The 26,875-nt window shown below is 50.1% G+C and overlaps 1 protein-coding gene across 2 annotated transcripts in view; it reads left to right on the plus strand.

Annotated features, from left to right (window-relative positions):
• Positions 1-18,838, plus strand: part of RIC1 (RIC1 partner of RAB6A GEF complex) — an 82,474-nt gene extending 63,636 nt beyond the window's left edge. For both annotated transcript variants that reach the window (XM_075559893.1, XM_075559894.1), the window contains exons 12-26: positions 1,373-1,576; positions 6,466-6,504; positions 6,748-6,858; positions 7,846-7,935; positions 8,539-8,699; positions 9,532-9,670; positions 11,224-11,340; positions 11,760-12,488; positions 13,826-13,984; positions 14,072-14,208; positions 15,063-15,352; positions 16,111-16,299; positions 16,751-16,928; positions 17,014-17,202; positions 17,755-18,838. In XM_075559893.1, coding sequence (XP_075416008.1) covers positions 1,373-1,576; positions 6,466-6,504; positions 6,748-6,858; positions 7,846-7,935; positions 8,539-8,699; positions 9,532-9,670; positions 11,224-11,340; positions 11,760-12,488; positions 13,826-13,984; positions 14,072-14,208; positions 15,063-15,352; positions 16,111-16,299; positions 16,751-16,928; positions 17,014-17,202; positions 17,755-18,043 — 3,021 coding nt within the window. In that variant the 3' untranslated portion in view covers positions 18,044-18,838. The remainder of the gene's footprint in view (positions 1-1,372; positions 1,577-6,465; positions 6,505-6,747; positions 6,859-7,845; positions 7,936-8,538; positions 8,700-9,531; positions 9,671-11,223; positions 11,341-11,759; positions 12,489-13,825; positions 13,985-14,071; positions 14,209-15,062; positions 15,353-16,110; positions 16,300-16,750; positions 16,929-17,013; positions 17,203-17,754) is intronic.
• The last annotated feature ends 8,037 nt before the right edge of the window (positions 18,839-26,875 follow it).

A 26,875-nucleotide genomic window follows, 5' to 3' on the forward strand; every position in this document is an offset into this window, starting at 1 on the left:
TAAATGAATAGAGCAAAGGTCCTTTAAAAACAAACAGGAAAAGACCAAAGTGGCTATCAGAAGAGATGGAGCCTTGCTGTTCCATGTAGGTAGCCAAAGCAAACGGAAACATGATGACGGAAAATGCTGAACAGAAAAATTCAAAAGATGCCTCGGGAACGCCACATAAAATATGATAAAGAAATATGCAAAGACCTGAAATTAATGACACACTCGACATTTGTCAAATGGAAAGAACTCAAGGAGAAAAAAACAAACAGCTCCATATTGCCATAATGAAGATTCTGTGAGCAAAATATTGAATGATTCAGGAAACATCAAAAGAAAATGGAAGAAATGCACAGAATCACGGCACCCAAAAGACTTTGTCCACATCAACCGTTCCAACTGTCTGGTCAACTGCAGGAATCGGTCCAAGCTGTCCTACTGGCATGAACAGAAAACGAGGCTCCAGGAATTGCTCAGTGGCTGACTGCAAACAGTAAGACCCTGGTCTTCGTCTCTGAGGGTACCTTCAGAAAACAGGGTCCAATCGGAACAGTGGCCTCCGCTGGGATCTGCTGGGAGCCAGTTAAACTTAAGGCGGGAAGGTCAGCTCAGAAGGTTGTGCCCACTATTTGGGGGGAATTCTAAAGGAGTAATCTTGATAGATTTTTCTCAAGGGCCACAGGACGAGCACAGGGCTATGGAGAAATGTGAAGAAAATGGAGACTTGCATCGGGGAGAGAAAGCCAGCAAAGAGGACTTGGTTTCCCCTCACGACAGTCACCTGCTCACGGTGGTGCTGGAAGAAGTTCCGTGGGAAAGCTGGCTCTGTCCACCCTCTGGTTCTCATCTTGGCCCTTCAGACTTCTTGCTGTCCTGCAGAGAGTTTGCGTCTCGAGGCTGTCAGAGCTGTAACCCTGTGGTGTCAATTGGAGAGCTCAGAATCCTTAGGGAAAAAGTCGGAGCACAGCTTCCCAAACTTATTTGGCCTACTGCCCCCCCTCTTCTCAGGGGAAAAAAAATCCTCAGTGCCCCCCCCCCAAGCAATTGAAACTTTCCTGTAGCCCGTTATCCTGGATAAAGTGTAGATGTCCATTTCAGCAGCTCCTGACTCATTCTAGCGCTCCCAGGAGGCACCATCACCCACTTTGGGACATGCTGTGTCAAAGAGATGGAAACCCTGTCTTCAGAAGTGTATAGACCTAAATGGAGTATTTTTGTGTAATAAAGGTTCGTATGATCCTGTAGCAGTGCTCTTTGACCTGCCCCCGCTTTCCTGTAGTCCAAGTGGACATGTTCCTTGCTCCCCGTGCGAGACTCCCCTCCAGGTGTGTCATGTTGACTTGCTTTCTTTCTTTGCCCTCGTTTCCTCCTGGGTCTCATCCAGAGCAACCAAGAGCAGGTGCTGCTACAGGGGGAAGACCGCTTGTACTTGAACTGCGGGGAGGCCTCCCAGGGCCAGAGTCCCCGGGGCTCCTCCATCCACCCTGAGCACGCACACCAGCAGGAGAAGAGCCCATTTGCCGAGGGAGGTTTAGAGTCTCAGGGTTTAAGCACTTTGCTTGGACATCGGCACTGGCACGTTGTACAGGTAAGTCTTCAGTGACTGATCCCTGTTGATTTCGCTGTAGATGAGCTATTTACACCCCCCCCCCCGCCCCCCTCCCCCCCCAGCAGATTCTGAAACGTTTCAGCTGTTGTATCAGAAAACTGAGACTCTCTCTCACCTCTGTGCTGTGGTGTCTTCTCTGCTTTCCCGTGTCCTGCTCCTTGCACTTCTTCTCTGTCTGCACGACCTTTACTCTGACTGGAAAGAGTGTCCCCACTGTTAGTGTGCATGGGGTATTGTCCTCACTAAGCAAACCTTTGTGTAGTCCCTCAGCCTCTATGTTGTATAAACATTGCTCTGCGGTTTGCCTGGGTGGACAAAAGGCCATGTCAAGTAGAACCCTGTGTAACTGGCCTGGCCGTCCCAGTGGGCCCAGCTAGGTTACCGTCCCAGCTTTAGACCTGAACTGCTGGCTTGATCATTCTTGCATTTTATGCTAACAATTGTATTTATTACTTTATCTTGTTCCAAAGTATTTGCTCATTTGAATACTGTAACTTCTCAAATAAACAGTGCCTTTGAGTACTTTGATCAACTAGAAATCAGTTCTGAAGAAAATTACTATGGGGAAGTGAATAAACTCATTTTTCTGAAAGAAGCTTGTATTTCGTTGTTCAACGGTCCCAGTGTCATGCTTCTCTCCCTTTGACACCTCAGTACCCTTGGTCCGTGAGAGCTTCCTCCTGGGTTTGTGTCCATATCACTTTGTTTCCTCTCTTCTTTCCCTCGCTTCTGCTCAGTCCACTCACCTCGTCAGGAGGGTTCAACACCGTTGGATTGTCCATTGACTCTGAGGGGAGGTGTAATGGAAGGAAGAACTATTTCCTATACTGACATGTATACACTGAAAGAGAATGTGTTTAACTTACGTTAATAAATTCATAAAACTCAAATATTGTACAGGCCATGTTATAATTAGTAACAGTTAATAAATAAAACTGCATCCGCTACTTCCTTGACTAAAATTTTCCACTGCTCCCTTCTCTCCTATAGCCATTTCTCTGCTATTTTCATTTCCCCATACTTTGAACTATTCATTCTCCACTGACCTAGCGTCAATGCCAGTTCTGCCTAGCCAGGTCTGTGTTGCCCGAGAGTCAAGTAGAGCAGAGGATCCAAGAAGGTAGGTCTGCAACTCAACAAAAAGCGCATTTCCCTCCAGCTCAGAAATTCAGTGCTTCGTGGTGATCCATGAAGCACCCCAGTAAGGCACATGGAAGGCTGGTTTTAGGAGTGTGGAACAAGTAGGACCTAGCCCAAGCCCCCTGTCAGCCTTCTCTTTAGGGAGCTAAAGTTGTTTGGGAAGTGGAGTTAGGTTAACTCTGGCTTTACAAACCATTTGTTTTCTTCTTTTTTCCATTTTTCAGAACACTATTAAAAATAATGCCCCGGTTGTACTCCGAGACCTTTATTAAGTGGACTCCAAAAACTTGTGGAGCTGGAAGGACTTAGACCTCATCTCCTCAAACTAGATTCTCTACACGAGAAAACCGAGGCCCCAGGTTGTTCGGTGGCCTGCCCGTCCAAGGTCACACATAGCTGCGTAGTGACAGCATTGCCCTCACGACCACATAGATTAAAGTAGCAGCCTAATCTGTTGTGAAACTGAGCTTCAAATGTCGCGTGGAATCACTGCCACACTGAGCTGAGACCGAGGGTTTGCCCCTCTCTGTGTTGGAGTTTCTTCTACTTGGCTTCCTGGTACTACCTGCAGCCATGGAGTAGGTTCCAGCTCCCAGCAACCCTATGGGGTTTCCAAGGCTGAGAGAGCAAATAGCCTCGTCTTTGCCCCATGCAGCGACTGATGAGTTTGAGCCGCCAACCTTGCACTAAGCACTCCACTGCTTACCTCGCAGTGTCACCAGGACTGGCACTGCAACTCCTAGTTGAGTGTCGCACTGGGGAGCTGTGATAAAGCTACTGCTTTATCTCCAGGCATTGAACCTTGCTCAGTGAGCAAGTCCCTAAAGAGACCTGGGTGGCTGCTTTCAGTTCCCCTGCAGGGCAGTCCTGTCTCACTGTCCTGGGGGGAGGGGGAAGGGCTGGTTAGCAGGGTCTCTGCTCTCTCTCTGGTTTCCTCTCTAGAAGATTCTATTCCCAAACACAAGCGAGCATGTACCAGGCAGAAGCAGGTCAGGATCTGGCACTGGAGAAAGTGGCTTGCCCACCTTTTTTTGTTGTTGTTTTTCCAGCTACAGGCTTCTTTTCAATTTCGAAAGTGGTTTCTTTTTTTTTTTTTGTAGTTGACACAATTATATACTTTATTCAATAGCATAATTTAAGTTTTCTTTTAAAAGACATGAATCTAATGTAAATTTTTTTAAACAATTTATTAGGGGCTCATACAACTCTTATCACAGTCCATACATATACATACATCAATTGTATAAAGCAGAAAGTGGTTTCTTGACAGATGGAGCCCCGTAATGTGAAATTAAAAACAAAACCCCTCTGGTCCTGTGGCTCTGTGTCATCTGAGACTGGAGCTACGTAGCTTTGATGCTCGGCCTTCTGCTGAGAAGGTGCCTGTGGTGTCACCCCCGCCGAGGGCCTGGCGTTAGTGGTCCCCTATACCTGAGCTTCTCCAAAGGTGGAGAGACTGAGTGTCAAGCAGCATGTGTGAGACTTTGAAATCAGCATGTTGAGTCTCCTTTGGTGAAGTACTCAACTCTGAACCAAAAGTTTGGCAGTTCAAACCCAGCCAGAGGTCCCTGTGGGCAGCCTACTCCCAGAAGATCACAGTCTTGAGACAGCGCACAGTAAGGAGAGTTTTCAAAAACCTTTTTAATTGTAGCTGATTTGCTCTCAAGCACCTTCCAAAGTGCATCAAACAGGCCAGGTATGCTCGGCTCAGCTCCTCCACGGGCAGGGTGGCGCCCGTAGCCTAGCAGCTGAAGACAAAGCCAGTAATGGATTGTGGCGATAATGGTACAGCACTTCTTGATGTGACTGAGTTATTGACGAAGTGCTCATCAAATTGTTAGTAAAAACAAAGCTAGTGTGGGCAGGACACAGGGCTCTAGCAGAGTGATTTTTTAAAAATCATGGTCAGTTCACGGTCTTAAAGAAAGCGGCGAAGCCATCACTCAGGAAGACAGGTTCAGATGCCATGCCCCGCCAGGCAGCCCATGGGAAACACACAGTGTGCCCTGGATAGGTGGACGTGACCTGGTGGGTGGATTTCTTCACCACCCAGGAGCTGCGTCTTTCTTCACTTCTCCCCTCACTTGTTGTTGGAGGTGGAGCTCCAAGTCCACGTGCCTCATCAGCATGAGCTCCTGGGAAAGACCTTTTTGTCCCTCCTAGGGCCGATCCCAGTGCACCTCAGAAACTGCTGGGGCCATGGCTTCATTTTAAACTTCCACCTTGGGTGTGGAGGGAAGCCACTTGCCCTTTGTGAGACCCACCCCCGTGTATGATGGTGTGCTGCAGCTCTGCACTGCTTGCCCTGACGAGAACCAAGCCCACAGCCACTCGATGGTTCCGACTGCTGACAGCTGGGGGAGGGACAGCTGGGCCTGGTTGGCGCCCTGGTGGGTAACTGGTCCAGGCCTACTCAGGCACTGCTTACTTCAAGTGAGCACGCTTCCTTTCTTCTGCTTCTTAAGAGAATTCCACTTACCTCCTCCTAGAAAGTGGTTTTCAACTTTCACTTTGCCTTCCAAATCGTTCCCTCAAGCTATTTCCGCACTAACTTCACCCATCAGGGCTTAAACGGTCCATCCTGTCTGTTAACTCATGCCAGAGGGCACGCAGTGGAGTCAAGGATCCTGTGATAGCTCCATTTCTGCAAGGTGACATCTACAAACGCCCCCAGCATATCAGCTCCTCGTGGACCAAAAGCTTTTCCTCTACTTTGCCTTTGAAATTGACTTAAGAGCTAAGAAATGAAGTGTAACAGGTAGTTTAATGGACAAATTCTATCAAGGTTGTTTTATTTTGTTTCCACATTACCCACAGAACATTTTTGGAATGATTATCCTTGGCATTTTTTAATTAGGCTTTCTTTTCTTAAATATGTTACCATTTTCTTTGAGTAAAATGCAAGAACTTGGAGTAAATTGAAGCTTCTCTTCTTCAGGAACAAAAGGCCGGCTCTTGCTTTGTTCAGTTGCTTCTCACACTGTTCTCGACATACACGGGCACAAACTATGCACCCTCGTAGGCCAGTAAAGCTGAAACTTCCTTCATCTACCTGGCTGTCCCACTAGGGAAGTCTTCACATTTGAGCTTCTCGTTAGAAAGACACCAAGGACAGAGATGTGAGATTGTGTGGGACAAGAGATGTGCTAGTTACATTACTAATGTCAGAGATGAGGAGTTCTCTTAAAGAAGTAGGAAAATAGTAGCCTGGCACACTCTCCAGTGTATGTGGCGAAGCTAGCCAGGGATTGCCCTGGAACAGTCATAAAGAGGGAGAATTGTCCATGTGGTTCTTCGTGCATGTTTATGGTGTTAACATTTTTTGTGAGCACATAATGCTTTTTTAATCAGGAAAATATAGCAGTCATAAAAATTTCCACTTGATAGGCTGTTTTAGAGCAGCCCAGCTCAGCAAACCCACAGTGTGCCGCCAGCTCCAACAATGGACTGTCCTGTGGGTGCTTTTCTGAAGCGTCCTTGTTGGTCTATGTATTGAATGGTCAGTGTGTAAAATAAACCAACCAAAGCAGCATGGGGAAGGAGGGTGGACGGAGATCTAGAAACTTCCAAAGACACAAGCTATGAACTGGCCTACAAATGTTAGATCCCTAGGGACCCTTTAAAACATCGTTTAGGAAAAGAACACTTGTACTCCGTTCATGCTTTCAGTGCCTTCCATGTAAATGGATTTCAAAAGTCTGACCAGCCTGGTGTGTTGTTTTCTTTAGATCTCAAGCACCTACCTAGAGAGCAATTGGCCTATACGGGTGAGTTGTGTTTTGTTCCGTTAACCTTACATTGGTTAGTTAGCATGTGCAACAAGAGGCCTTTCAGGGTTTGAATCCTTTAGCCAGGTGTACTGGTAAGAGTAAAGCTTAACTAGTCAGGTGATTAGCCAGTGTTGGCATCTATAATTTTGTCACCTATAAGCTACTGGTAATTATGAGGTTTTGAGCTTTGTTGTACATAAGTTTGCAAAGATGAGGTCATTTGTTTCCTTTTTTAAACAGTTTTCAGCAATCGATAAGCTGGGGCAGAACATTGCAGTGGTTGGCAAGTTTGGCTTTGCACACTACTCTTTACTCACGAAAAAGTGGAAACTCTTTGGAAACATTACCCAGGTGGGTCTCTTTTGATATTAAAAATTAAAGAGAGCTATAACATGAAGTGTAGCTACGTAGTAAGCCACTATTGACTGGTTTAAAAAAATTAAAAAGTGACAGCGAGTTCTATCCAAGAGTTGATTCTGTTAATGTTGCTGACATTTGATCAAGGTCCTGGGATTGAAATTGTGAGTGCGTTTTCTTCCTGCTTGGAGTGTGCTCTCCCCGTTCCAGGTGGAGTGCCGTCAAAGGTGGTCAGAGTAAATTCCACACAGCTTTGAGACGATTCCTTGCTTGTGTTGGAGAGAGCAAGATGAAGCCCCTTCGTATCTGAGTAGTATAGTGCAGCTGGGTGTAGTAAGGAAGACTTGGGAATAAAGAAATGTAGTTGGTGTTTGCTCTTTACCAGGCACGTTGCCATAGGTTGTCTCACTAATCTTTCTAACCACCAGGGAGCGCTGTACTGCGATGATTTTATAAAAGAGAACCTGGGATCCAGGTTCACCCCGCTGGTAAAGAGAAAGCCAAAGTTTGACTACTGGGGTGCTAACCTCAAGGTTAAGGGTGCAACCCCACCAGCTGCCCTGTGGGAGAAACTTGAGCGCGTCTGCTCCCGTCAGGATTGATAGCCTGGGAAGCCTTAGGGAGCAGGCTTGCCGTGTCCCTTGGGGTTAGTCTGTGTTAGAGTTGACCCCCTGGCCATGGGTTTCGGGGCTTGGGGGTTTGTCTTTTTGTCTGTCAGATGTGGAGATAATAAAGATATACAGATACAGTATGCAGCTGTGTCAAATGATGTATTTTCTGTTTTCTAGAATTGGTTATTTTTAAAAATAGGGCCTGAGCTGCTTTTCATAAAGGTCTCAGAATAATACTTAGTTGAGCAGAGAACAGTAAAACAGAAATAATTAGAGCTCTCATTGTCTGTCATTGAATACTTTATAAATGTATCACTTTCTTGTCATTTCTGATAGCATAAAGAAGGTGCTTTTTTGTTCTTCTTTTAAGGAACAAAATATGATTGTGACAGGAGGCCTAGCCTGGTGGAATGAGTCCATTGTCCTTGCATGCTACAACATAAGTGACCGTCAAGAAGAGGTAAAAGGAAAGTAACTTTCTCAGAAATAACAGATTTTCACATTAGAAAGATATTAGGCATTGTTTAGTTTTTAATTAAAATTCATCTATTGAAAATTAAACAACAAAATGTAAATTTTGAATTGAGGGCTTGATGTGTGATAACAAGATTTGCATTTCGGGTTACTCTTGTGGGTTAAATTTTCTAAAGTGATAATCAGGACTTCTAAAATACTTCATCTAAACATTTCAGCTGTTGGACAATCTCTCTATGAATTAGAAATTAAGAAACAAACCGTCACAGTAGAGAAGTTATGTAATAAGGGTGGCTGACCTGATTGATCGTGAACTGGTCTGAAAGTTTGAAGTTGGAGGAACTGCTGGTCTTAGATCTGAAAGGAATCATCAATCATGGGGCAGTCACAGTTGTGATTGTTCCGTCTCTTGGTCATTGGTAGGATGGGCTAGCCTGCCCAAATGGAAGCTTCACTGCCATCCTCCCGCTCAGCTTGGCCCTGTCCTTCCTCTTGACAAGAGTCCTTAGATGAAAACCAGCATATCTTCCGTGGGAAGCACCCTGGGAGCCGCCCGTTCTTACTGTCTCCTGTGTTTTATTCTCTTCAGCTGCGTGTGTACCTGCGGACATCGAATCTGGACAATGCGTTTGCACATGTCACCAAAGCCCCAGCAGAAACCTTGCTGCTGAGTGTCTTCCGGGACATGGTGATAGTGTTCCGAGCAGACTGTTCTATATGCCTCTACAGTATTGAAAGACGAGCCGATGGGTGAGGATGGCCGATGATGAGCTTCTGTTGGCCTGTTTGCCAAGTTTCCTCTCTGGTTTCCTGGTCTCAGTCTCTGTTATTCTCCTGGTATGATCTCCTTTGTCACTGGAGTTGAAAGGCAGGAGAGTTAACCAGTGACAATAATAATGTGTTGTTTTCTATCTGAAAAAATAAAATAGCGTCAAGTAACTTCTTCTACCAGGCTTCCTGGGTTTATTTTTTGGGGGGAAAACTAGTTAGAGTTGAGGTCAACCATTAGATAGTAATTTTTTTTTCCTCCCCACCAACTTGAAAACAGTGCTCACTGTCCCCATGCTCAGACCCCCGGGGACCTGCCCAAGTGATGCCCTGCTCTCAGGCCTCTCTCTCTCTCTCTCACTCCTCTTCCGAGAATGGCTAAGAGGTGGCAGGTGGCCGAGTTCTTCACAGCATTTAGATCACAGCACTGAAGTTTCATATTGCATTCTTTGTGATTTTAACTGCCAAGAACTGCCTAGTTGCTGGAGTGGCACAGGAAAGATAAAAGTCACCAAGTCTCCAGCTTCTGTTAGACACCCCTGTCCTTTCTCAACCAACTAGTTTTCCCTCTTAAATACTTTTATTAGAGCTTCTCGAGCTGTGGTTTCTCCCCCTTCTCTGATACACCTTCCTCTGATCCCACAACCCAGTGGCCTGTTGCTTGAAGGGGTTGAGGAAGAGAGGCCAGGAGTTGGCGACGCCAGGTCGTCCTTCCCTGCGATGCCTGTGAGGCTGGCTGCCACTCACGGTGGGGAGGGGAAGGAGCTGTGTGAGCACAGGCCTTAAAGTGTGTGACTCTCTTTTGTCTCTGCAGCCCCACCACCACCACCAGTATTCAAGTGCTCCAGGAGGTCTCCATGTCTCGCTACATCCCTCATCCCTTCTTGGTAGTGTCTGTCACGCTGACATCCGTGAGCACAGAGAATGGCATCACCTTGAAAATGCCGCAGCAGGTACCAGTCCGAGTGGAGCTGCCCGAGCTCTGTTTCTTTCTTAGTGTTTCCAGCTGTTTTTGTGCAGCAAATAAATACCCAGTCTCTGGTGGGAGGTGGCTGCACACGAAGAGGCCTGGCCACAGTGGCGGGCAAGGAAGCAGTGGACCAAGGACCCACAGGCAGAACGAGCGCTTGACCCCTGAAGAGAATGGAAAATTCTGAGCGTGGCAGGGCCCCGAGATGGGGCTGTGGTGACGTTAGGTGCATATGTGGTCAGAGCAGTGTTTTAAACTGGGAGTTATTGGGCGTGAGCTTTTCCAAGACCCTAAAGGACACAGTTTGGGAGGGCATGCAGCTGGGAAGCTCTTGCAAGGGATCAATGTGGGATGAACGTGAACAGGAAACCGTTGATGGCGAGCCATGGGCATGAGACTCCAGAACTCGTTAGCTGCGAGGAGAGAAACAGGAGTCTGTCTCTTGCTCTGTAGAATGCGGCATTCCGTAACATGCTGGGATCCGGTGCACTAGATACTTCAGCTGTGGGCAGTCCACAGCTTCCTGAGTTAGCCTTCCCACAGCACCCGTACTTGCCACAGGCTACTGAAGTGGATCTAAACTCTGATTTCTAACAGCCTATCCCACCTGTCAAAAGGAGCCTTCATGGCACAGTCGCTAAAGCACCGGGCTGCTAGCTGCAAACTTACTCGATCCAAACCCACCAGCCGCTCCATGAGAGAAGGGTGGGGTGGCCTGCCTTTGGGAAGATATCGAGTTTGCAATCAACTCGATGGCAGTGGTTTCAGGGTGTGGTCCCCTAGTTCTCGGCTCCCTCGTGGTGAGCCCTAAACGGTTTACAGACAGCTGTCCATTCCTTGGCACCCTTTCTGTCTTCTCTTCCGCGCACCAACTGCTCCCATCTCTCACACAACATGAGCCTGGCCTCCCCTCTCTGGATGAACTCATTGCTTGTTTCCCCCCTTTAAAATGGGGCTCCTGTTCCGTTTCAAACTAGCTTTCATGGGGGCTGGCTTGTCCTAGTTGATTTGTGAAAGTTATGTTTTCCAGAAACACCCTGGCTAGTTAGTACAGTGGGTGGGAATGTGGGGAAAGGGTGCCGTTCTGCAGCTCCTTTGGAAACTGCCCTGAGGAAGCCTGAGGGAAGGGGGGAGTGCAGGCTGGCCTTGGAGTGAGGAAGCCACGAGCCCACAGGAAGAGAACTTGCCATCGCTGTCACCCTAATTCAGGACTGGCGTCCAGAGTCGTCTTCCAGTCAGGAAACAATGAGGGGTCAGAGGGCCCTGCTGAGTGACACCACAAGAGAGCCAGATGATGGTACCCTGTGTGACAGCTCCATCAAGCCAGGGGCTCAGGGGATGTGAGGGGACTCTCCCAGGTGAAATGAGACTTCAGGGCCATGACAGCCAAATGTGTCCCACAGAGCCTGGCAGGATGCCTGCTCAGAGCACGCCCTCAGTAACTGGCCAGGTGTTTCACCTGTCAACCTCAGCCGAACTGTGGCTGCTGGGGACTTCGATAGAAATGCAGACCCATGCGGTGTTGGTTTGCTCCAGGCGCGGGACGCAGAGAGCATCATGCTCAACCTCGCTGGGCAGCTCATCATGATGCAGAGGGACAGGTCCGGCCCCCAAATCCGGGAGAAGGAGAGCAGCCCCAACCCGAGGAAGCTTGTGAGTCCGCACATTGGGTGGGAGCTCAGGATGAAGCAGGTTTCGGGTGGGGGGTGTTGTAATTGGAAGCCTGAAAAGTGGCACTTAAAATCAGTCCCGCCTGAGCCTCTGGGCTGAGAAGGACTATAAACTGGAGGGGAGGGAGGGGGGACTTTTAAATAAGATGATCCTCCTCTGCTGGAGCAGTGCTGTGTGCCAGTGAGGCTGGTGGGCTGGGTTCCTTTTCCTTGGTTTTTAAGATTTAAATGAATATCCTGGGGAAATGGAAGGAAAAGAAAATGGGATTTTCCCACAAACCTTTGTAAGGCCCCTCATACCCTGAAGGACAAGGCACTTTTACTATCACCCACTCTACATCGATGGCCCTTCCTTGCTCCTCCTAAGTGGCTCGCTGACTGGCCCTTGTCTGTGCCCCGCAGCTGCCCTTCTGCCCACCCGTGGTGCTGGCCCAGTCTGTGGAGAACGTCTGGACCACCTGCCGAGCAAATAAGCAGAAGCGCCACCTGCTGGAGGCCCTGTGGCTGAGCTGCGGGGGCTCTGGCATGAAGGTCTGGCTGCCCCTCTTCCCTCGGGACCACCGCAAGCCCCACTCCTTCCTGTCCCAGCGGATCATGCTGCCATTCTACATCAACATCTACCCACTGGCGGTTCTTTTTGAAGACGCCCTTGTCCTCGGTGCTGTCAACGACACTCTGCTCTACGATTCTCTGTGCGCTCGGGCCGCCTCACGGGAGCCGCTGGAGGGGCTCTTCCCCTTCTGCGTCGTGGAGCGGGCCTCGCAGATCTACCTCCACCACATCCTGCGCCAGCTGCTGGTCCGCAACCTCGGCGAGCAGGCCCTGCTGCTGGCCCAGTCCTGCGCCGCGCTGCCCTACTTCCCACACGTGCTGGAGCTCATGCTGCACGAAGTGCTGGAGGAAGAAGCTACCTCTCGGGAGCCCATTCCCGACCCGCTGCTGCCCACGGTGGCCAAGTTCATCACCGAGTTCCCGCTCTTCCTGCAGACGGTCGTCCACTGCGCCCGCAAGACGGAGTATGCTCTGTGGAACTACCTGTTCGCCGCCGTGGGCAACCCCAAGGACTTGTTTGAGGAGTGTCTGATGGCTCAGGATCTGGACACTGCTGCCTCTTACCTTATCATCTTACAGGTGACACGGCCCAGGGGAATGGGCCTGAGCAGAGAGAGTGGTGTCCAGGGTTGGCGCTGGGGTGACCCCTGTCTGTGGTGCCTGGCTGGTCTTCCTCAGGAGACTCAGTCTCTTCCAATGTTGGGGATGGTCTCTGGGGGTGCCAGCACAGTAACCCTGCAGGGGTGTAGTCCCGACTCCCCCTGGGGGCGCCCAAACAGGGACAGGAAAAAAGGAGGGTTTGCATGGTAGGGGCTGGCCTGGGCCCACCCCCAGTATGTGACATGCTGTGAGATTGATTGCTGGGAGCCCCGAGGGAAGCGGGGGTCGGAACAGGACCTTCTCAGGCTCATCAGAATCGGGGTGGGGGGTTCCCAGTTCACTATGGAGGGGCTTCAAAAAGTTCTTGGGAAATTTGCATTCTCTCAAATTTGAAAAATCTAAAAATTTGCTTTGACCATTCTAGCAGTCTGGTATGGAGTTGACAGGCTATGCTCACTGATTGGTAAATGGTGTTGACCTTGACGTAAGAAACTTGTCAGAAACTGAGCTGAGACTCACATAGAAACTGCTCCCTTTGCTTCCTGGTGCCTGTAGGTCAGGCTCTGTAGAGCAGCCCTCAAAGAAGCAGGAATTCTCAAAGTGGGGATTAGTGCACTCACTGTCATTCAGATTCTACCTGGAGGCCTCCTTTCTCACGGAGGTTTCTCAAACTCCCCTGGCAGGCAACACACAACCGAGGCATAGAGGTTAAAGCGCTCAGCGACCCTCTGAAAGGTCAGCGGTTCAAACCCACCAGCCATTCTGAAGGAGAAGGACAAGGCTGCCTCCTTCCATCAAGATGACGGCCTTAGAAGTCCTACGGGGAGTTCTGCTTTGTTCTGTAGGGTGGCTGTGGGTTTGGTTTTAAGTTAATCAGATAATCACTATGATTGAACTTGTCTGTCTAGCCCTCCCATGAAGCCGACCAAGGATGAGTGAAATTGAGGCTGCTGAAGGGGCAGCAAGGCTCCCTCCCAGGGCCCAAAACAAAGCCCTTTGGGCCACCTGCCCAGGCTGCACTGCCCGTCCACCTGTCCCAGGAGGCAGCACTTCCGCCGGGGAGTTAGGCAGGCCGAGCTTGAGAGTCTTGCTTTCCTGCTGACGTTCAGGGAGGACTGGCCTCCCTGCAGTCCCCACATTTGGCTGAAGTGACCTGCCTGGTTGGGGTCAGAGCTTTGTCTGGAGTCTCCTGGCTTCTGCCCCTCTGCTGGACTTACGCCCACAGTGTTTGTAACTGCTGGCTTCCCTGGCTGAGGGGATAGAGAGAGAGAATTGCACCCTTTGCCATCTGAAAGGAATGTGTCTTGTGTTTATAGAACATGGAAGTACCTGCTGTGAGCAGGCAGCACGCCACCCTGCTCTTCAACACGGCGCTGGAGCAGGGCAGGTGGGGTCTCTGCCGACACATGATCCGATTCCTTAAAGCCATTGGCTCTGGCGAGTCGGAGACTCCTCCACCCACACCATCTGCTCAGGTCGGTTGCACCCCTCGGTACAATGTGCGCTGTGGGCCGAGTCCCGGGGGCACCCCCCTAACTCCCACACCTCATGTGTGACCGTAGGAGCCCAGCCCCGGCGGGGGGTTTGAGTTCTTCAGGAATCGCAGCATCAGCTTATCCCAGTCAGCTGAGAACGTCCCTGCAAGTAAATTCAGCTTGCAGAAAACGCTCAGCATGCCCACGGGCCCCTCTGGGAAAAGGTAAGCAGCTGCCGGAGGACTGGACAGCTGCCGGGGAGCTTCCTCATCCCCTGGGGCAGAGACCCCCATGGAGTACTCCCCTCCCACTCCTCTCCCCAGCTGCCCTCCAACTGCCCTCTCCTGTCCTTTATGCCCTGTCTTCCTCTTCTCAAGATGGCTAAATTTAAATCACCACGAGTAGGATCAGAGTAAAAAGGTCAGTGAGCCAGAAGTTCAGCCTCAAGCCTCTTCAGTGCAGGGACTTGACCCTTCTTTCCAGCCCTGCCCCTTGACCTGCTCTGCCGTGGTCCTCAGAGGGACCTTTCTCAGACAGACCACCAGCCACTGCAGGGCTCCACCCGAGGAGCCAGGCGCAAACCCCCTGCCTGTGTAACGGTGGGTTTCTGGGCCTTGGCCCTTGCCAGTTTGGCTTTGCCTCCTTTGACTCACACCCACCCCACCCCCACTGTGTGTGTGCTATCACCACAGTGCCTGCCATACAGCGACCAGTGCAGGCTCAGGGCTTGAGGTGTCACTTCCCCCCATCACTAGCCATTGAGAGAGAGACACACACACACTCACATACTTCCTTCCTGGCTGGTGATACGGTGGTCCTGCTTGGGGAAGGTTCACCTCCGCCATCCCGAGGCCTACCTCAGCCAGTCCAAGGTCAGGTGATGGTCTCGGCTCCCCTGATCTGATGCCCTGCCTCTACCCCTTTCCTTCCTGCACTCCACACCACGCTGTCTTCCGTCTGGCCTCTCTGCCCCCATTGCACACCCTCCTGCTATGGCGTTCAGAATCAGATCAGGGCCACTGTGTAAACCGCGGCTCCTCGGGAAAGCAGCCTGCAGCTCTCTTCGCCGCCCCTCCAGGTGGAGCAGGGACAGCAGCGACTCTGCCGAGAACATGTACATCGACATGATGCTCTGGAGACACGCCCGGCGCCTTCTGGAAGAAGTGCGGCTCAAGGACCTCGGCTGCTTCGCTGCGCAGTTGGGCTTTGAGCTCATCAGCTGGCTGGGCAAGGAGCGGGCCCGGGCGGCCCGCGTGGACAACTTTGTGGGAGCCTTGAAGAGACTCCACACAGACTTCCTGTGGCCTCTGCCCATCATCCCCGCCTCAGCTCTCAGCTCTCCCACCAAGAATGGGAAGTACCGCGCAGGTAATGGGAGGCACTCACGTGCCGAACGAGGAGGCTGCTCCCTCACCCGCATGTGTTTAGACCCCCGCCCTGTTGGGGACATTCACGGAAGGCTTTTCATCCCAAAATTGGGAGCAGATAAAAGCTGCCACCCCTTTGTCCGTCTGGTGGGGCTCCCTCTTTGGCCAAGACTGTAGAACAGTATAGACCCTTTGGGTCCGGCTCCTGTGCCGCAAAGTCTGACTCCCAAGCCCAGCACTCGTTCACAGTCCCCAGTGTCAGGGTCGCTGCCTCATTGTTGTGGGAAGAGGTCATGGAGACGGCTGGTCAGCACAGAGCTAAGAGTGAGTGTCTCGTGACTGGCTGGCTGACAGATGGTGTGAATACAGCCGACAACAAAGTGTGGCGCTGCGTGTTTGAAAGAAAAAGAAAGTTGAGGTCTCTAGCGAGTGCTGTTTACAAGAAGTTAGACACCTTTTAGAAGGGTACTTTGTGGCACCTTAGAAACTAAGGGTCGGACTTCCAGGATACCGGGGTACGGTCTGGCCTGGTGTCCCAGTGAGGTCAGTGGCCGCTGAAGGCGAATGTCACTGGCAGAGCATGTCCGCGGTGGGTGCCCGGCTGGTTCCCAGGCCCTGGGCATGGTGATGCAGCTGTGAGCTGAAGCGTCTGGGGCGGAAGCGGCAGAGCTCATGTCATGACTTTGTCTGCTCATCTATTGTTTCTTGCTTTGGTTCTTACCCCACTCGCTCTCCAACCTCACCTCCCTCCCCAAATAGGCGAGCAGTTGGTAAAGTCTCAGTCAGCTGGCCCATTTTCAAACCTCGAGATGGACGCTGGCGCCTCCACAGTCCAGCGGAGTCAGAGCTGGCTTAGCAACCTCAGCCCCACACAGCAGGAGGTGGACGCAGCCTCGTCCTGCGGCGCACAGACTCAAGATGCCTTCTTGTCGCCTCTGTTGAATAAAGGTAGGTGACATCACCGATGTCTTTCATGACGTGTCCTTGAGGATTCACCGGACAGGAGACCTGCTGGGACTGGGACAGGCGTGCTGGACTTGGCTGGACTTGGGTGTTCTTAGCGGGAGCGAGTCCATGATCGGTGATTGACTGCTTGCTCCCAGCAAGGCTCCCATGGGAGCACGTATACCCTACCTCACATCCCACGTGTCCCTGTAACGGGAAAAGGAACTAATCAAAAGCAAAGGGAAACTGTTGGCCTTTGACTTGGCCAAGACAGCAGTCATTCAAAGAGCATATTGACCCTCGTTCTCCAAAACCCAGGTGTGTGTCAGGGCTGGGCGAGACTGAGGGGCAAAGGCTACAGCCCACGAGGTCCCACCGGGTTAAGCTCGTACTGTGGCAATGTCTTTGTTTTCCTTTACTGAGCCGGTTCGTCGCTGTTGGTGATTCTCTCCAGGGGATGAATGCAGTATCGGTTCAGCCACGGACCTGACAGAGAGCAGCTCCGTGGTGGACGGGGACTGGATGATGGTGGACGAGAACTTCTCCACGCTCAGCCTGACACAGTCTGAGTTGGAGCACATCTCCCTGGAACTGGCCAGTAAAGGGCCGCACAAATCGCAGGTCCAGCTGCGGTGAGTCTCCCAGGCTGCTGGCAGCACAGCCTCCCCTTTGGCCCTGAGCTGCCACCCAGGCCCTCACTGTCTTTGCCCCGGGCAGGTACCTGCTGCACATCTTCATGGAGGCTGGCTGCCTGGACTGGTGCATCGTCATCGGCCTGATTCTTCGTGAGTCCGCCGTCATCCACCAGACCTTGGCGGTTATGCAGTCATCTGAGGTGGATGGAGAGATGTTACAGAACATCAGGACCGGGCTGCGGGCCGTGGACAGATGGGCCTCCACCGACTGGTAAGTGCTGCCACGTCTGCAGAGGCAAGACCCGCTCACCGTGTGTGTCTCCAAAGCGTGCTTCAGTGACCCTCTGAGGCCTTTGTCTTTAGTAAGCCATGCAGACACCTGGAGCTGCCGCCTCACATGGGCTTGAGCTCTACCCCTCTGGGGCTTCCATAGCTGTCACTTAAACATGCTACTTGAAGACAGTAAGGGGCCAGCCTGCCAGCAGTTAGTAGCAGGTCCAGAGTTCACTTCTGGCGTTCCCACCCTGTCTCCAAGGCACTCTGCTATGCTTTTCCTGAACTTTCTGTGAAGGACCTCTTTCTGTCCTAAAGTCTGTCCTGTAGGCCTTTGATTTTCAGTAGTGACAGCTGATTGCTTCTAGGGCCCAGGAAGTTATGGCCTGGCCTGATGAGGATCTCTTCCTCCCCCTGCCATGTCCCTGCCTCTCCCGCCCCTCGTCCCCAGCTCTGACCTGGAGGTTCCTGGGTTGAGAGTCTTATCTGTCATACCCGCTGGCACTGGTGGAGCAGGGCAGGCAGCTGACTGCCTCTCTCCTCTGCCTAGCCCTGGATACAAGCCATTTCTCAACATCATTAAGCCACAACTACAGAAACTCGGCGAGATCGCTGAAGACCAGGTCCAGCCGGAAGCCTTGCAGCCAGCCTCGGTGGGCAAGACCCTGGAGCAGAGCAGCCCAAGGCCCGAGGAGAGCAGGACCAGCGGCAGCCATGGTGGCCTGCCCCCTGGGGAGGGCGGGGGCAGCAGCTCGGCTAGCCGGAAGGAGGAGGCTGCTGCTGAAGCCAGCGAGGAAGAGTCATTCTCCGATGGGACCTTAGATTGTTCCGTGTCCTGACGGCAGGGGGCACCCTCCCCGGGGGGCAGTGTTGAGTTACAGCAGTGTGTGCAGTGCAGCCACTGGCGCCTCAAAGGTGGTCAGCGGGACACTGCTCAGAGAATGCTGAGGAAGTGCTATATTTTACCTATTTCTCCAAGAAAGGTTCTGACACGGTAAGAACGGGACACCAAATCCGCCGGCTCCCGTAAACATTTGTGAGCTGCCCTGGAAAGGAGGCACTGCTGGACAGGAGACTCTTGCTTCCACCCTAAAGGTCTGTGGCCTGCAGCCAGAGGGCTGATGGAGCCCCAGACAAGCAGACTTTCTTGCTCCAGCCTCATCTCCAGGTCCTGGGGCGTTCGGACTGCTTTTTAAAAAAACAAAATTAAAAAAAAAAACAAACCACAAAGGTGCTGGCTGAGATCCTCAGGGCTGGGGCTCCCTGTCAGCCCCTTGGACAGCGCTGGACTCCCCATGAGTCCCCAGGGGTCAGTGAGGTGGGGACCTGCCCTGCCAGTGACTGGTGGGGCGCCCTCCGAAGTGCCGCTGTTGGGCACCACGAGACTGCTCTGGATCGGGGGGTACGTGTACCTTGTGTGAGTTCTCTGTGTACGTACCTCCAGGCCACCCCTTGGGGGCCAGGGACGCCATCCCCACCAATGGGGACAGTCAATGAGGAGGCCAGGCTGTGGACTGGGCTGTCGAGTCGTGGGAATGATCGCCCTGATCATGAATTGAAAGCGGTTTTGTGCACATGAATGCCGTTTATTTATTGCTTTTTGTAAATTGAATAAAAATGGGCTTTTATGTAAATAGACTGGAACCCTGTATTGTCACGGCTACTAAGAATGAATGTGTAAACCATGTCCGGCATTGTACCCCTTAAGCTATTTTATGTATTTCAAGATCCAACTGAAACTTGGTTTTCATACCTTATGGAAACAAAGCTGCCTATCCCCAGCTGCTGCCACCCACTCTGCGTACATATCAGCTGTGTGTCGTTCGAAATACCTTACCACAGTGTTAATTTAGATAGCTTGTTTGTACCGTGCAATTTGAACAAAGGAATGCAATGTTATTTTTTATAAAAGCAAACTTATTTTTATAGCAACCATGTATTTGATGTGGACCAAATTCGTATTCGTACCACCATGTGAAACCACCTCTGTCTTCACAACGCAGTTACGGGGACACCTGGACAGGGGTGCCATCTGCTCTCCTCGGAGTCGCTGCCTCCAGGCCCGGTTCCATCTGGGTTTCTTGGGAAGGGACGCTCGAAAGCATTTTGAAATCTTTGGTTCCAAATCCATCAAACTGTACTTCACATTGAGTTGGGTAACTTACTTTTTTATAAGTGCAATAATTTCACACAATAAAATGTCTGCGTGGGTGGAGTGAGTATGTGATGGTCATCGGTACCTGGCGCTTTTATTTGTCTTGTCTCCAAATCGCCCATCCCGCATCTCGAGAGAAAAGGGGTCAGACATTCCCCACGTGGAGCGCGGCTGAAGCCGGCCCCGGCCCGCCAGGGTGTGCCCAGTCAATAACAAGTGGTTTCCATTGCCCACCACTGTGATCTTTTCCAGTGACCCAAAGTGGAATGATGCACCTGATGGGTGGGCTGTGGGTGAATCTTGTAGAAAGCAGGTGCGTTTGGTTTTTCAGTGAATGAGGAGTCGGTGCCTTGCAGCAAAAATGGGCACGGTGGTGGAAAAACCCTCTGATACTCAGTTTCTCAATCGCCTTTCACTTCGCTGCCTGCCCAGCCTTACTCTTACCCACGGGTTTAAACACTCGCTCTGTTTGATTTAGCGTGCTGACACCTAAACATGGAGTCACTTGGGGGTAGACTCAGCTTACACATGCAGTTAGAGTTACTGCTACTTATGTCATGAAATCTGCCCCCTCTCCTCCCGTGCTTATCTTTGTAAGGAAAATGAAACCATTACGTGATGCTTCAGCATCTCAGGGTTGACATGTCTCAATAAACCATAGAAAGACTTCTCAATGCATAACTCCACCACTTCAAAATCCATGTACGTCGGAGAGTGAAGCAATTGAAATGTTCACATCTAGACTGAGTTACATCAAGTTGGGGCATCAAGAGTTAAGAGCTTCCTATACGCCTGGCCCCAGGTGACGGACAGGCAAATGATAGAGCGTCAGAAGGGGAAGGATCGTCGCGGGCGTGGACAGTAGAGGACAGGGAGATGATGTCAAAGCGTGCAGGTCATGTGCTCTCCACCCGGGGAGGGCCAGGTCAGCTCCATGCCTGCAGGGAGCCCTGGTGGTGCCCAGGTGGTGCCCAGGGTTAAGCGTTGGGGCTGCTAACCCAAAAGCTTAGTGATGTGAGCCCACCACCCACTGCAGGTGAAGGAGGAGGCTATTTTCAGCTACAGTGTTAAAGCCTTGGGAAACCCTGTGGGCAGCACTGTTCTGAAGGGTTAATCAGAATCGGAAGGGACTCAATGACAGTGGGTTGGGTTTTTCCTTTGGTTTTGGATTTTCCAACTACATTACCCAAAGTATGCACTCTGTAATGGACCTTTTAACAGGTTCATTGACATAATTCATGTACAGTTCAATCATTCTGTCATATTCAGAGTTGTATAATCATTAACCACAATCAATTTTAGGACATCTTTTTGTATTTGTTGTTAGCTCCCCATTTCCCACCCACCTCCCCCACTGTAGCCCTAGGGATCTAGCAATCCGTTTGCTATCTCTAGATTTACCTATGCTGGATTTCATAGAAAAACATACAAAAATTTTTTAAAAGCCCAACAATATCAGAATAAAAAAAAAGCAGAAAGTATTAAAATCTGGAGCAAGTATACATAGAATCAAAAGGAAGATCAAATGACAAGGTGTCATTTCAACCTCACTACAACTACAGTGACTCCCCACTAGCGACACACTGTCTAAAAGCCTTTTCCAGCCCTGGTCCATGGCTTGAGGGGTTCACTAGGTACATAATCCCCTTGGGAAACCCTGCAAATGAGTTTGAGGTGTTCACTGCCAAGCACAACCTTCTGCAAACCAGATGCTCAGGATTTGAGCTCTAGTACTATTCCCTCCAGATTTGGATTTTATTATTTACAATCCTTGGCTCACCATAAGTTGGTGTGCTTCTTCCATGTAGACTTAGCTGATGTCTCACTTAGATGACGGCTTGTTTGAAGACAAGCCTTTAAGACCCCAGGTGTTATTCTTTCTGATAGGTGGGCACTATCTGTTTTCTTCACAACCTATTGCTATTGCAATATACCTTCAACAATCTCTTCTTGGAGGCAATATTGGAACAGGGTCATGCCTTAAAAACTAATTGTTCTTAGAGCTGAGCTACAATTGTGTATGAGCTCAAATTCCATTCATAAGTCCATGGTTTCTATATAGTCCCATGTTTCACTTGAGAGTCGCCCTTATTTTATTGGAGAACGTAAATCATGGGTAAACAGTAAACTTCCTCTGTATCAAGAAAAAAAAAGATGTTATAGCACAGTGGTTCTCAACCTGTGGGTCACACGACCCTTTCACAGGGGTTGCCTGATTCATAACAGTAGCAAAATTACAGTTAGGAAGTAGCAACGAAAATAAGTTTATGGTTGGGGGTCAGCACAACATGAGGAACTGTATTAAAGGGTCGCAGCATTAGGAAGGTTGAGAACCACTGACTTAGGAGTATTCTTTGCCAACATCACGGTTCAAATGTATTGATGCTTCTTTGGCCTTCCTTATTCAATGTTCAACTTTCCCAGGCATGCGATGCAATGGAAAATACCACAGCTTGGATCAGGTGCGCCTTAGCCCTTAAGATAACATCCTTTTTAGAGGTACAGTAAATTTGCCCAGTGCAGCGTGTGTGTCCCTTGATCTCTTGACTGCTGCTTCCATGAACACTGATCATGGATCCAAATAAGACAAAGCTCCACTTGTGTCATTCTATTGAACCGTGGTGGCTTGTGTGGTGTTGGAAGCTATGTCATGGGTTCAAATGCCAGCAGGGGCAGCCAGTTGCCCACTGACACTGGAAGCCACTGAAAACTGTAGGCACGCTTTATAGAAGTGTAAAATCCAGTAGAGATTTCCAGCCACAGGGTTGTCATTCTGGAACATTCTAAGGAGACCCACACCCCTTAGCAGTAGTTGCACCTCATCCCTCCCTGCAGGCCCTGGCAGCCTTCTGTCACCTGAGGTTTGCCTGTCCCAGATACTTCCTACAGTATGGGTGTCCTTTTGGATCTGGCTTAACCTAGCAGCTATTTCTGAAGTCATGTGGTGGTAGCGTGCAGACTGGTCCATCACTTTTTACGTACATAACTCCGTGGTATCACTTTTACTGGCCTTGACCGGTGATCTCCGGTCTCTGCCTTCTGGGCCCAGGATTTCTGCCACCGCTGGGTGAGCCCTGAGGGATTTCCTAATCCCCCAGGAGGCGTCCTGGTGGCAGAGTGGATTGCATGTGAGGCTGCTAACTGCAAGGTCAGTAGTTCAAACTCACCAGCCGCTCTGTGGGAGAAGAGGCTTTCTGCTTGTCTCAAGAGTTAGAAAGAGGGGCAGTTATACTCTGATTTGGAAAAAACTTTGGCTCAGAAACAACTTACTGGCTACAAGTTTGAGTCTGATCCCCCCAGGCTAATGTTCCTGAGACAGAGGGGAGGGCTTTGGGGCAGGTGGGAGTTTCATGAGGTTAACTTAACTTCCCAGGCTTCTAGTGACCTCACCACAAGCCTCTTTGCTGCCTAGTTAGCACTGGGCCCCCAGGTGGCCTGAGTCTGGTCAAGACTAGGCTCAGGTGTGATCCTCCTCTCAGCCCTGATACAAAAAGGCCGAGTTATTCCCAGACGGGCTCCACACCACGCCATCTTCGTCCCCAGTGCCCATCTCCACTGCCCTTTCCTCATGATTCCACCACCTTTACCACTCCAGAGTCCCCACTCCCCTCCCTCCCGTCCCCGGTAACCACGAGCAGACTGGGATGTCCGAAGAGCTGCCTGGTTCACATCGGTGGGCGAAGACACGCCACACAGCAGCTTGGGTCAGCTCCACATCTGTATGGCCCTGCAGCAGAACCCCGGTACTCATCTACATCAGGACGCCACGAAACTGAATTTCGACATGAAATGTTGAGAAAATTGGAGCTCGAACAAAACCTTGGAAGCTGACCTGACGCACGTGATTACACACGTGATCTGGGTAAGCAAAAGCAGGTCATGTTTCGGTCACTCGGCAGTAGTTGGTGTTGCTACGTACACGTGGTTTAAACCTCTGGCAGCTGTGTTCCAAGCGTTTTGCTGTAATTTTCTAGTGTTGTGGCTTTCTTCACACCTCCTCTCCACATCCGCGTCCACAGATCCAGATCTCATCCATCTCAAGGTATGGGCCACAGTGTGGTTGTTAACAACTTTTTAAATGTTGTGTTTCTTATTCAAATTATATTATTTAACTCTGAACTTAGTTACTTTGAAATACTGGTAATGTTTTGTATACAAAGGCAAGGTTAGGGTAAAAACTTGGTGGTCAAGAATGGATTAATCCATTTTCAGTTATTTCTTATGGGAAAAAATTGATTCAGGACTCTACTGCATCGCATCTCCACACTCTTAGATTGGATCAGCGTCGAGGCCCAGGGTTCTACTGTATGTGCAAGGGAGCGTCAAGACAGCCATGAAAAGATTTCACTATCTTTTAAGATTCCACTTCTCCAGCAACCTTTGAAGCCCCTTGGCATATACCAAAGAGCCCTGGTAACACAGCGGCATTCACTTGCTCACCAAAAAAAAGAAAAGGTTAGTGGCTGGAACCCACCAACCACTCACGCAGAGAGAGATGTGGCAGTCTGTGTTCCGCAGAGCTGGCTGCATAATGGTTATTCGTTTAGTTGTTAACCTAAAGGTCAGCAGTTCGACACCACCAGCTGCTCCAAGGGAGAGCGATGAGGTTTCTGCTCCCAGCGTGACAGTCTACCCTGCCCTACAGGGTTGCCATGAGTCAGCCTCGACCCAATGGCAGTTAAGGTTTGTTTTGGGTAGGGCTGGTTAGGTTCGGGGAAGCTGACCTGAAGGGTGGCAGGCTCAACTCCACAATCCCTTCATGGGACAAATATGAGGCTGTTTGCTCCAGGGGAAGATTTAGCTCCTTGGAAACCCTAGGAATTGGCGTCAATTGGGTGGCACTGTTTGGTTTGGCTTTTAGGATCCCCATGGGGGTGGGTCAGAAGGGGCTCAGCAGCAGTGGGTTTCGTTTCCTGGGATGGAGGTACATTTTGTTTGTGGATTTAGCTGTTGGACATTGAGGTGGCTTTAAATGCGACTGGATGCAGCAGGGAACCGGGTGTTGAGGTCTTTCTATGGATAGGATTGGGCTCCTTGGGTCTAACTCTCAAGAACCACCACCTGGCTGTGCTTTTACCACTCCCACCGGCACTGGGGCAAGGACTCCGACTTCTCCATGTGCTCCCCAGCACCTGGGACTGCTTTCTTTGGTCAGAGGCTTGCGAGTGGGAGTGCAGCCGTGACCTGTGGACTTACCTCCACAATCCCAAAAGACCAATACAATAATCCACATACTTTTGTGAGACTACTGGCAATTTCATAAATCCTCTTCAGGGAACTTTCTGTACATATTTGTTCCCTGGGCCAATTTTTGATTGTTCATTTGTGGTTTAAATTGTTTTTATTGTAGCCTGAGTAGTAAGCCCGTCTCAGATACATAAGGCGGCTTCAAAAAGCCCATGGGGAAACCCTACTATCTTTTCATTCCATGTTCCCATGAACTTCCCAAAGCTCCATGTCAGGTTCCCAAATACTCTCTACCGTTCCCATTCTGTAGGTTGTCTTAAGGTGGTAAAAACCCTTTCTTTGGTGCACAAATGTTTTCCATTTTGATGAAGCTCAACTGATTGTTTCCCTTGTGGAAGCTGTATCTTGGTGTCATATGTAAAGTTTCAAAGGTTCAGGGCAGTTTTTTTCTGAGAGTATTGTGTTTGGATCTTAGCAGTTGAGTCGTTCACATATTTTAATTTTTAAGTCATTTTATTGGGGGCTCATACAATTCTTACCACTATCCATACTCACATCCATTGTGTCAAGTGAATATGTACATCTGTTGCCATCATCATTCTCAAAACATTTGCCTTCCACTTGAACCCTTAATATCATTTTCCCCTCCCTCCCCACCTCATGAACCCTTCATAATTCATAAATTATTTTGTCATATGTTACACTGTCCGATGTCTCCCACTGCCCTCTTCTCTGCTGTCCATCTCCCAGGGAGGAGGCTAGACGTAGATTCTTGTAATCAGTTTCCCCTTTCTACACCACATTCCCTCCACCCTCCAGGCATCGCCACTCTCACCACTGGTCCTGAAGGAGTCATCTATCCTGGATTCCCTGTGTTTCCAGTTGCTATCTGTACCAATGGACATCCTCTGGTCTAGCCAGATTTGTAAGGTAGAATTGGGATCATGATAGTGGGGGGGGGGGGGAGGAACTAAAGGAAAGTTATGTTTCATCGTTGCTACCCTGCACCCTGACTGGCTCACCTCCTCCCCACAACCCTTCAGTAAGGGGGTGTCCGGTTGGCTGCCGACGGGCTTTGAGTCTCCACTCTGCACTCACCTGTTACTGACGGGCTCTGAGTCTCCAGTCTCCACTCTGCACTCACCTGTTACTGACGGGCTCTGAGTCTCCACTCTGCACTCACCCATTTACAATTTTATGAGTTTTTGTTCCTTGATGCTTGATACCTGATCCCTTTGGCAGCTCGTGGTCACACAGGCTGGCGTGTTTTTTCTATGTGGGCTTTGTTGCTTCTGAACTAGATGGCCACTTGTTTATCCTCGAGCCTCCAAGACCCCAGATGCTATATCTTTTGATAGCCAGGAACCATCAGTTTTCTTCACCACATTTGCTTATGCACCCGTTTGTCCTCAGTGATGGTATCAGGAAGGTGGGCACCCACTGATAGGATTTTTAGTTCTTTGATGTCTGATAACTGGTCCCTTCTACACCTCAGGGTCAGACAGGCTGGTGTGCTTCTTCCATGTGGGCTTTGATGCTTCTCAGCTAGATGGCTGCTTGTTTATCTTCAAGCCTTTAAGACCCCAGACACTATATCTTTTGATAGCCGGGCACCGTCAACTTTCTTCACCACATTTGCTTATGCACACATTTTTCTTTTTTTTTTTTTAATTTAGTAAATCTTTTTATTTGGGGCTCATACAACTCGTCACAATCCATACATACATCAATTGAGTAAAGCACCTTTATACATTCGTTGCCCTCGTCATTCTCAAAATTCGCCTTCCACTTGGGTTCCTGGAATCAGCTCATTTTCCTTTTTTCCCCCACCCCTCCCCCGCCCTGCTTCCCCCTGAACCCTTAATAGTTTATAAATTATTATTTTATCTTATCTTACACTGCCTGGCACCTCCCCTCACCCACCTTCCCATTGCCCATCTCCCAGAGAGGAGGTTACACATACATCCCCAAGATTGGTTCTCCCTTTGTACACCCCCTTCCCTCCTGGTGTCACCACTCCCACCGCTGGTCCTGTGGGGTTCATCAGTCCTAGATTCCCTGTGTTTCCAGATCCCTACTGCACCACTGTGCATCCTCTGGTCTAACCAGGTCCGCAAGTAGAATTGGGATCATGATAATTGGGAGGGGAGGAAGTGTTCAAGAACTAGAGGCAGGTGAACCCTGAGTGACTCATCTACTCCCCACTACCCCTCTGCAAGGGATGTCCAGCACTCCCCCTCATTCACGGCTATGTGATTCCCGCCACCGGCCCCTGCCTTTGTTGTTTGAGACCTGGTCTCCTCCGCCCTTCATGGTCACACATGTTGGT

The sequence above is a fragment of the Tenrec ecaudatus genome, chromosome 10 (assembly GCF_050624435.1).
Source record: "Tenrec ecaudatus isolate mTenEca1 chromosome 10, mTenEca1.hap1, whole genome shotgun sequence".
NCBI lineage: Eukaryota > Metazoa > Chordata > Mammalia > Afrosoricida > Tenrecidae > Tenrec > Tenrec ecaudatus.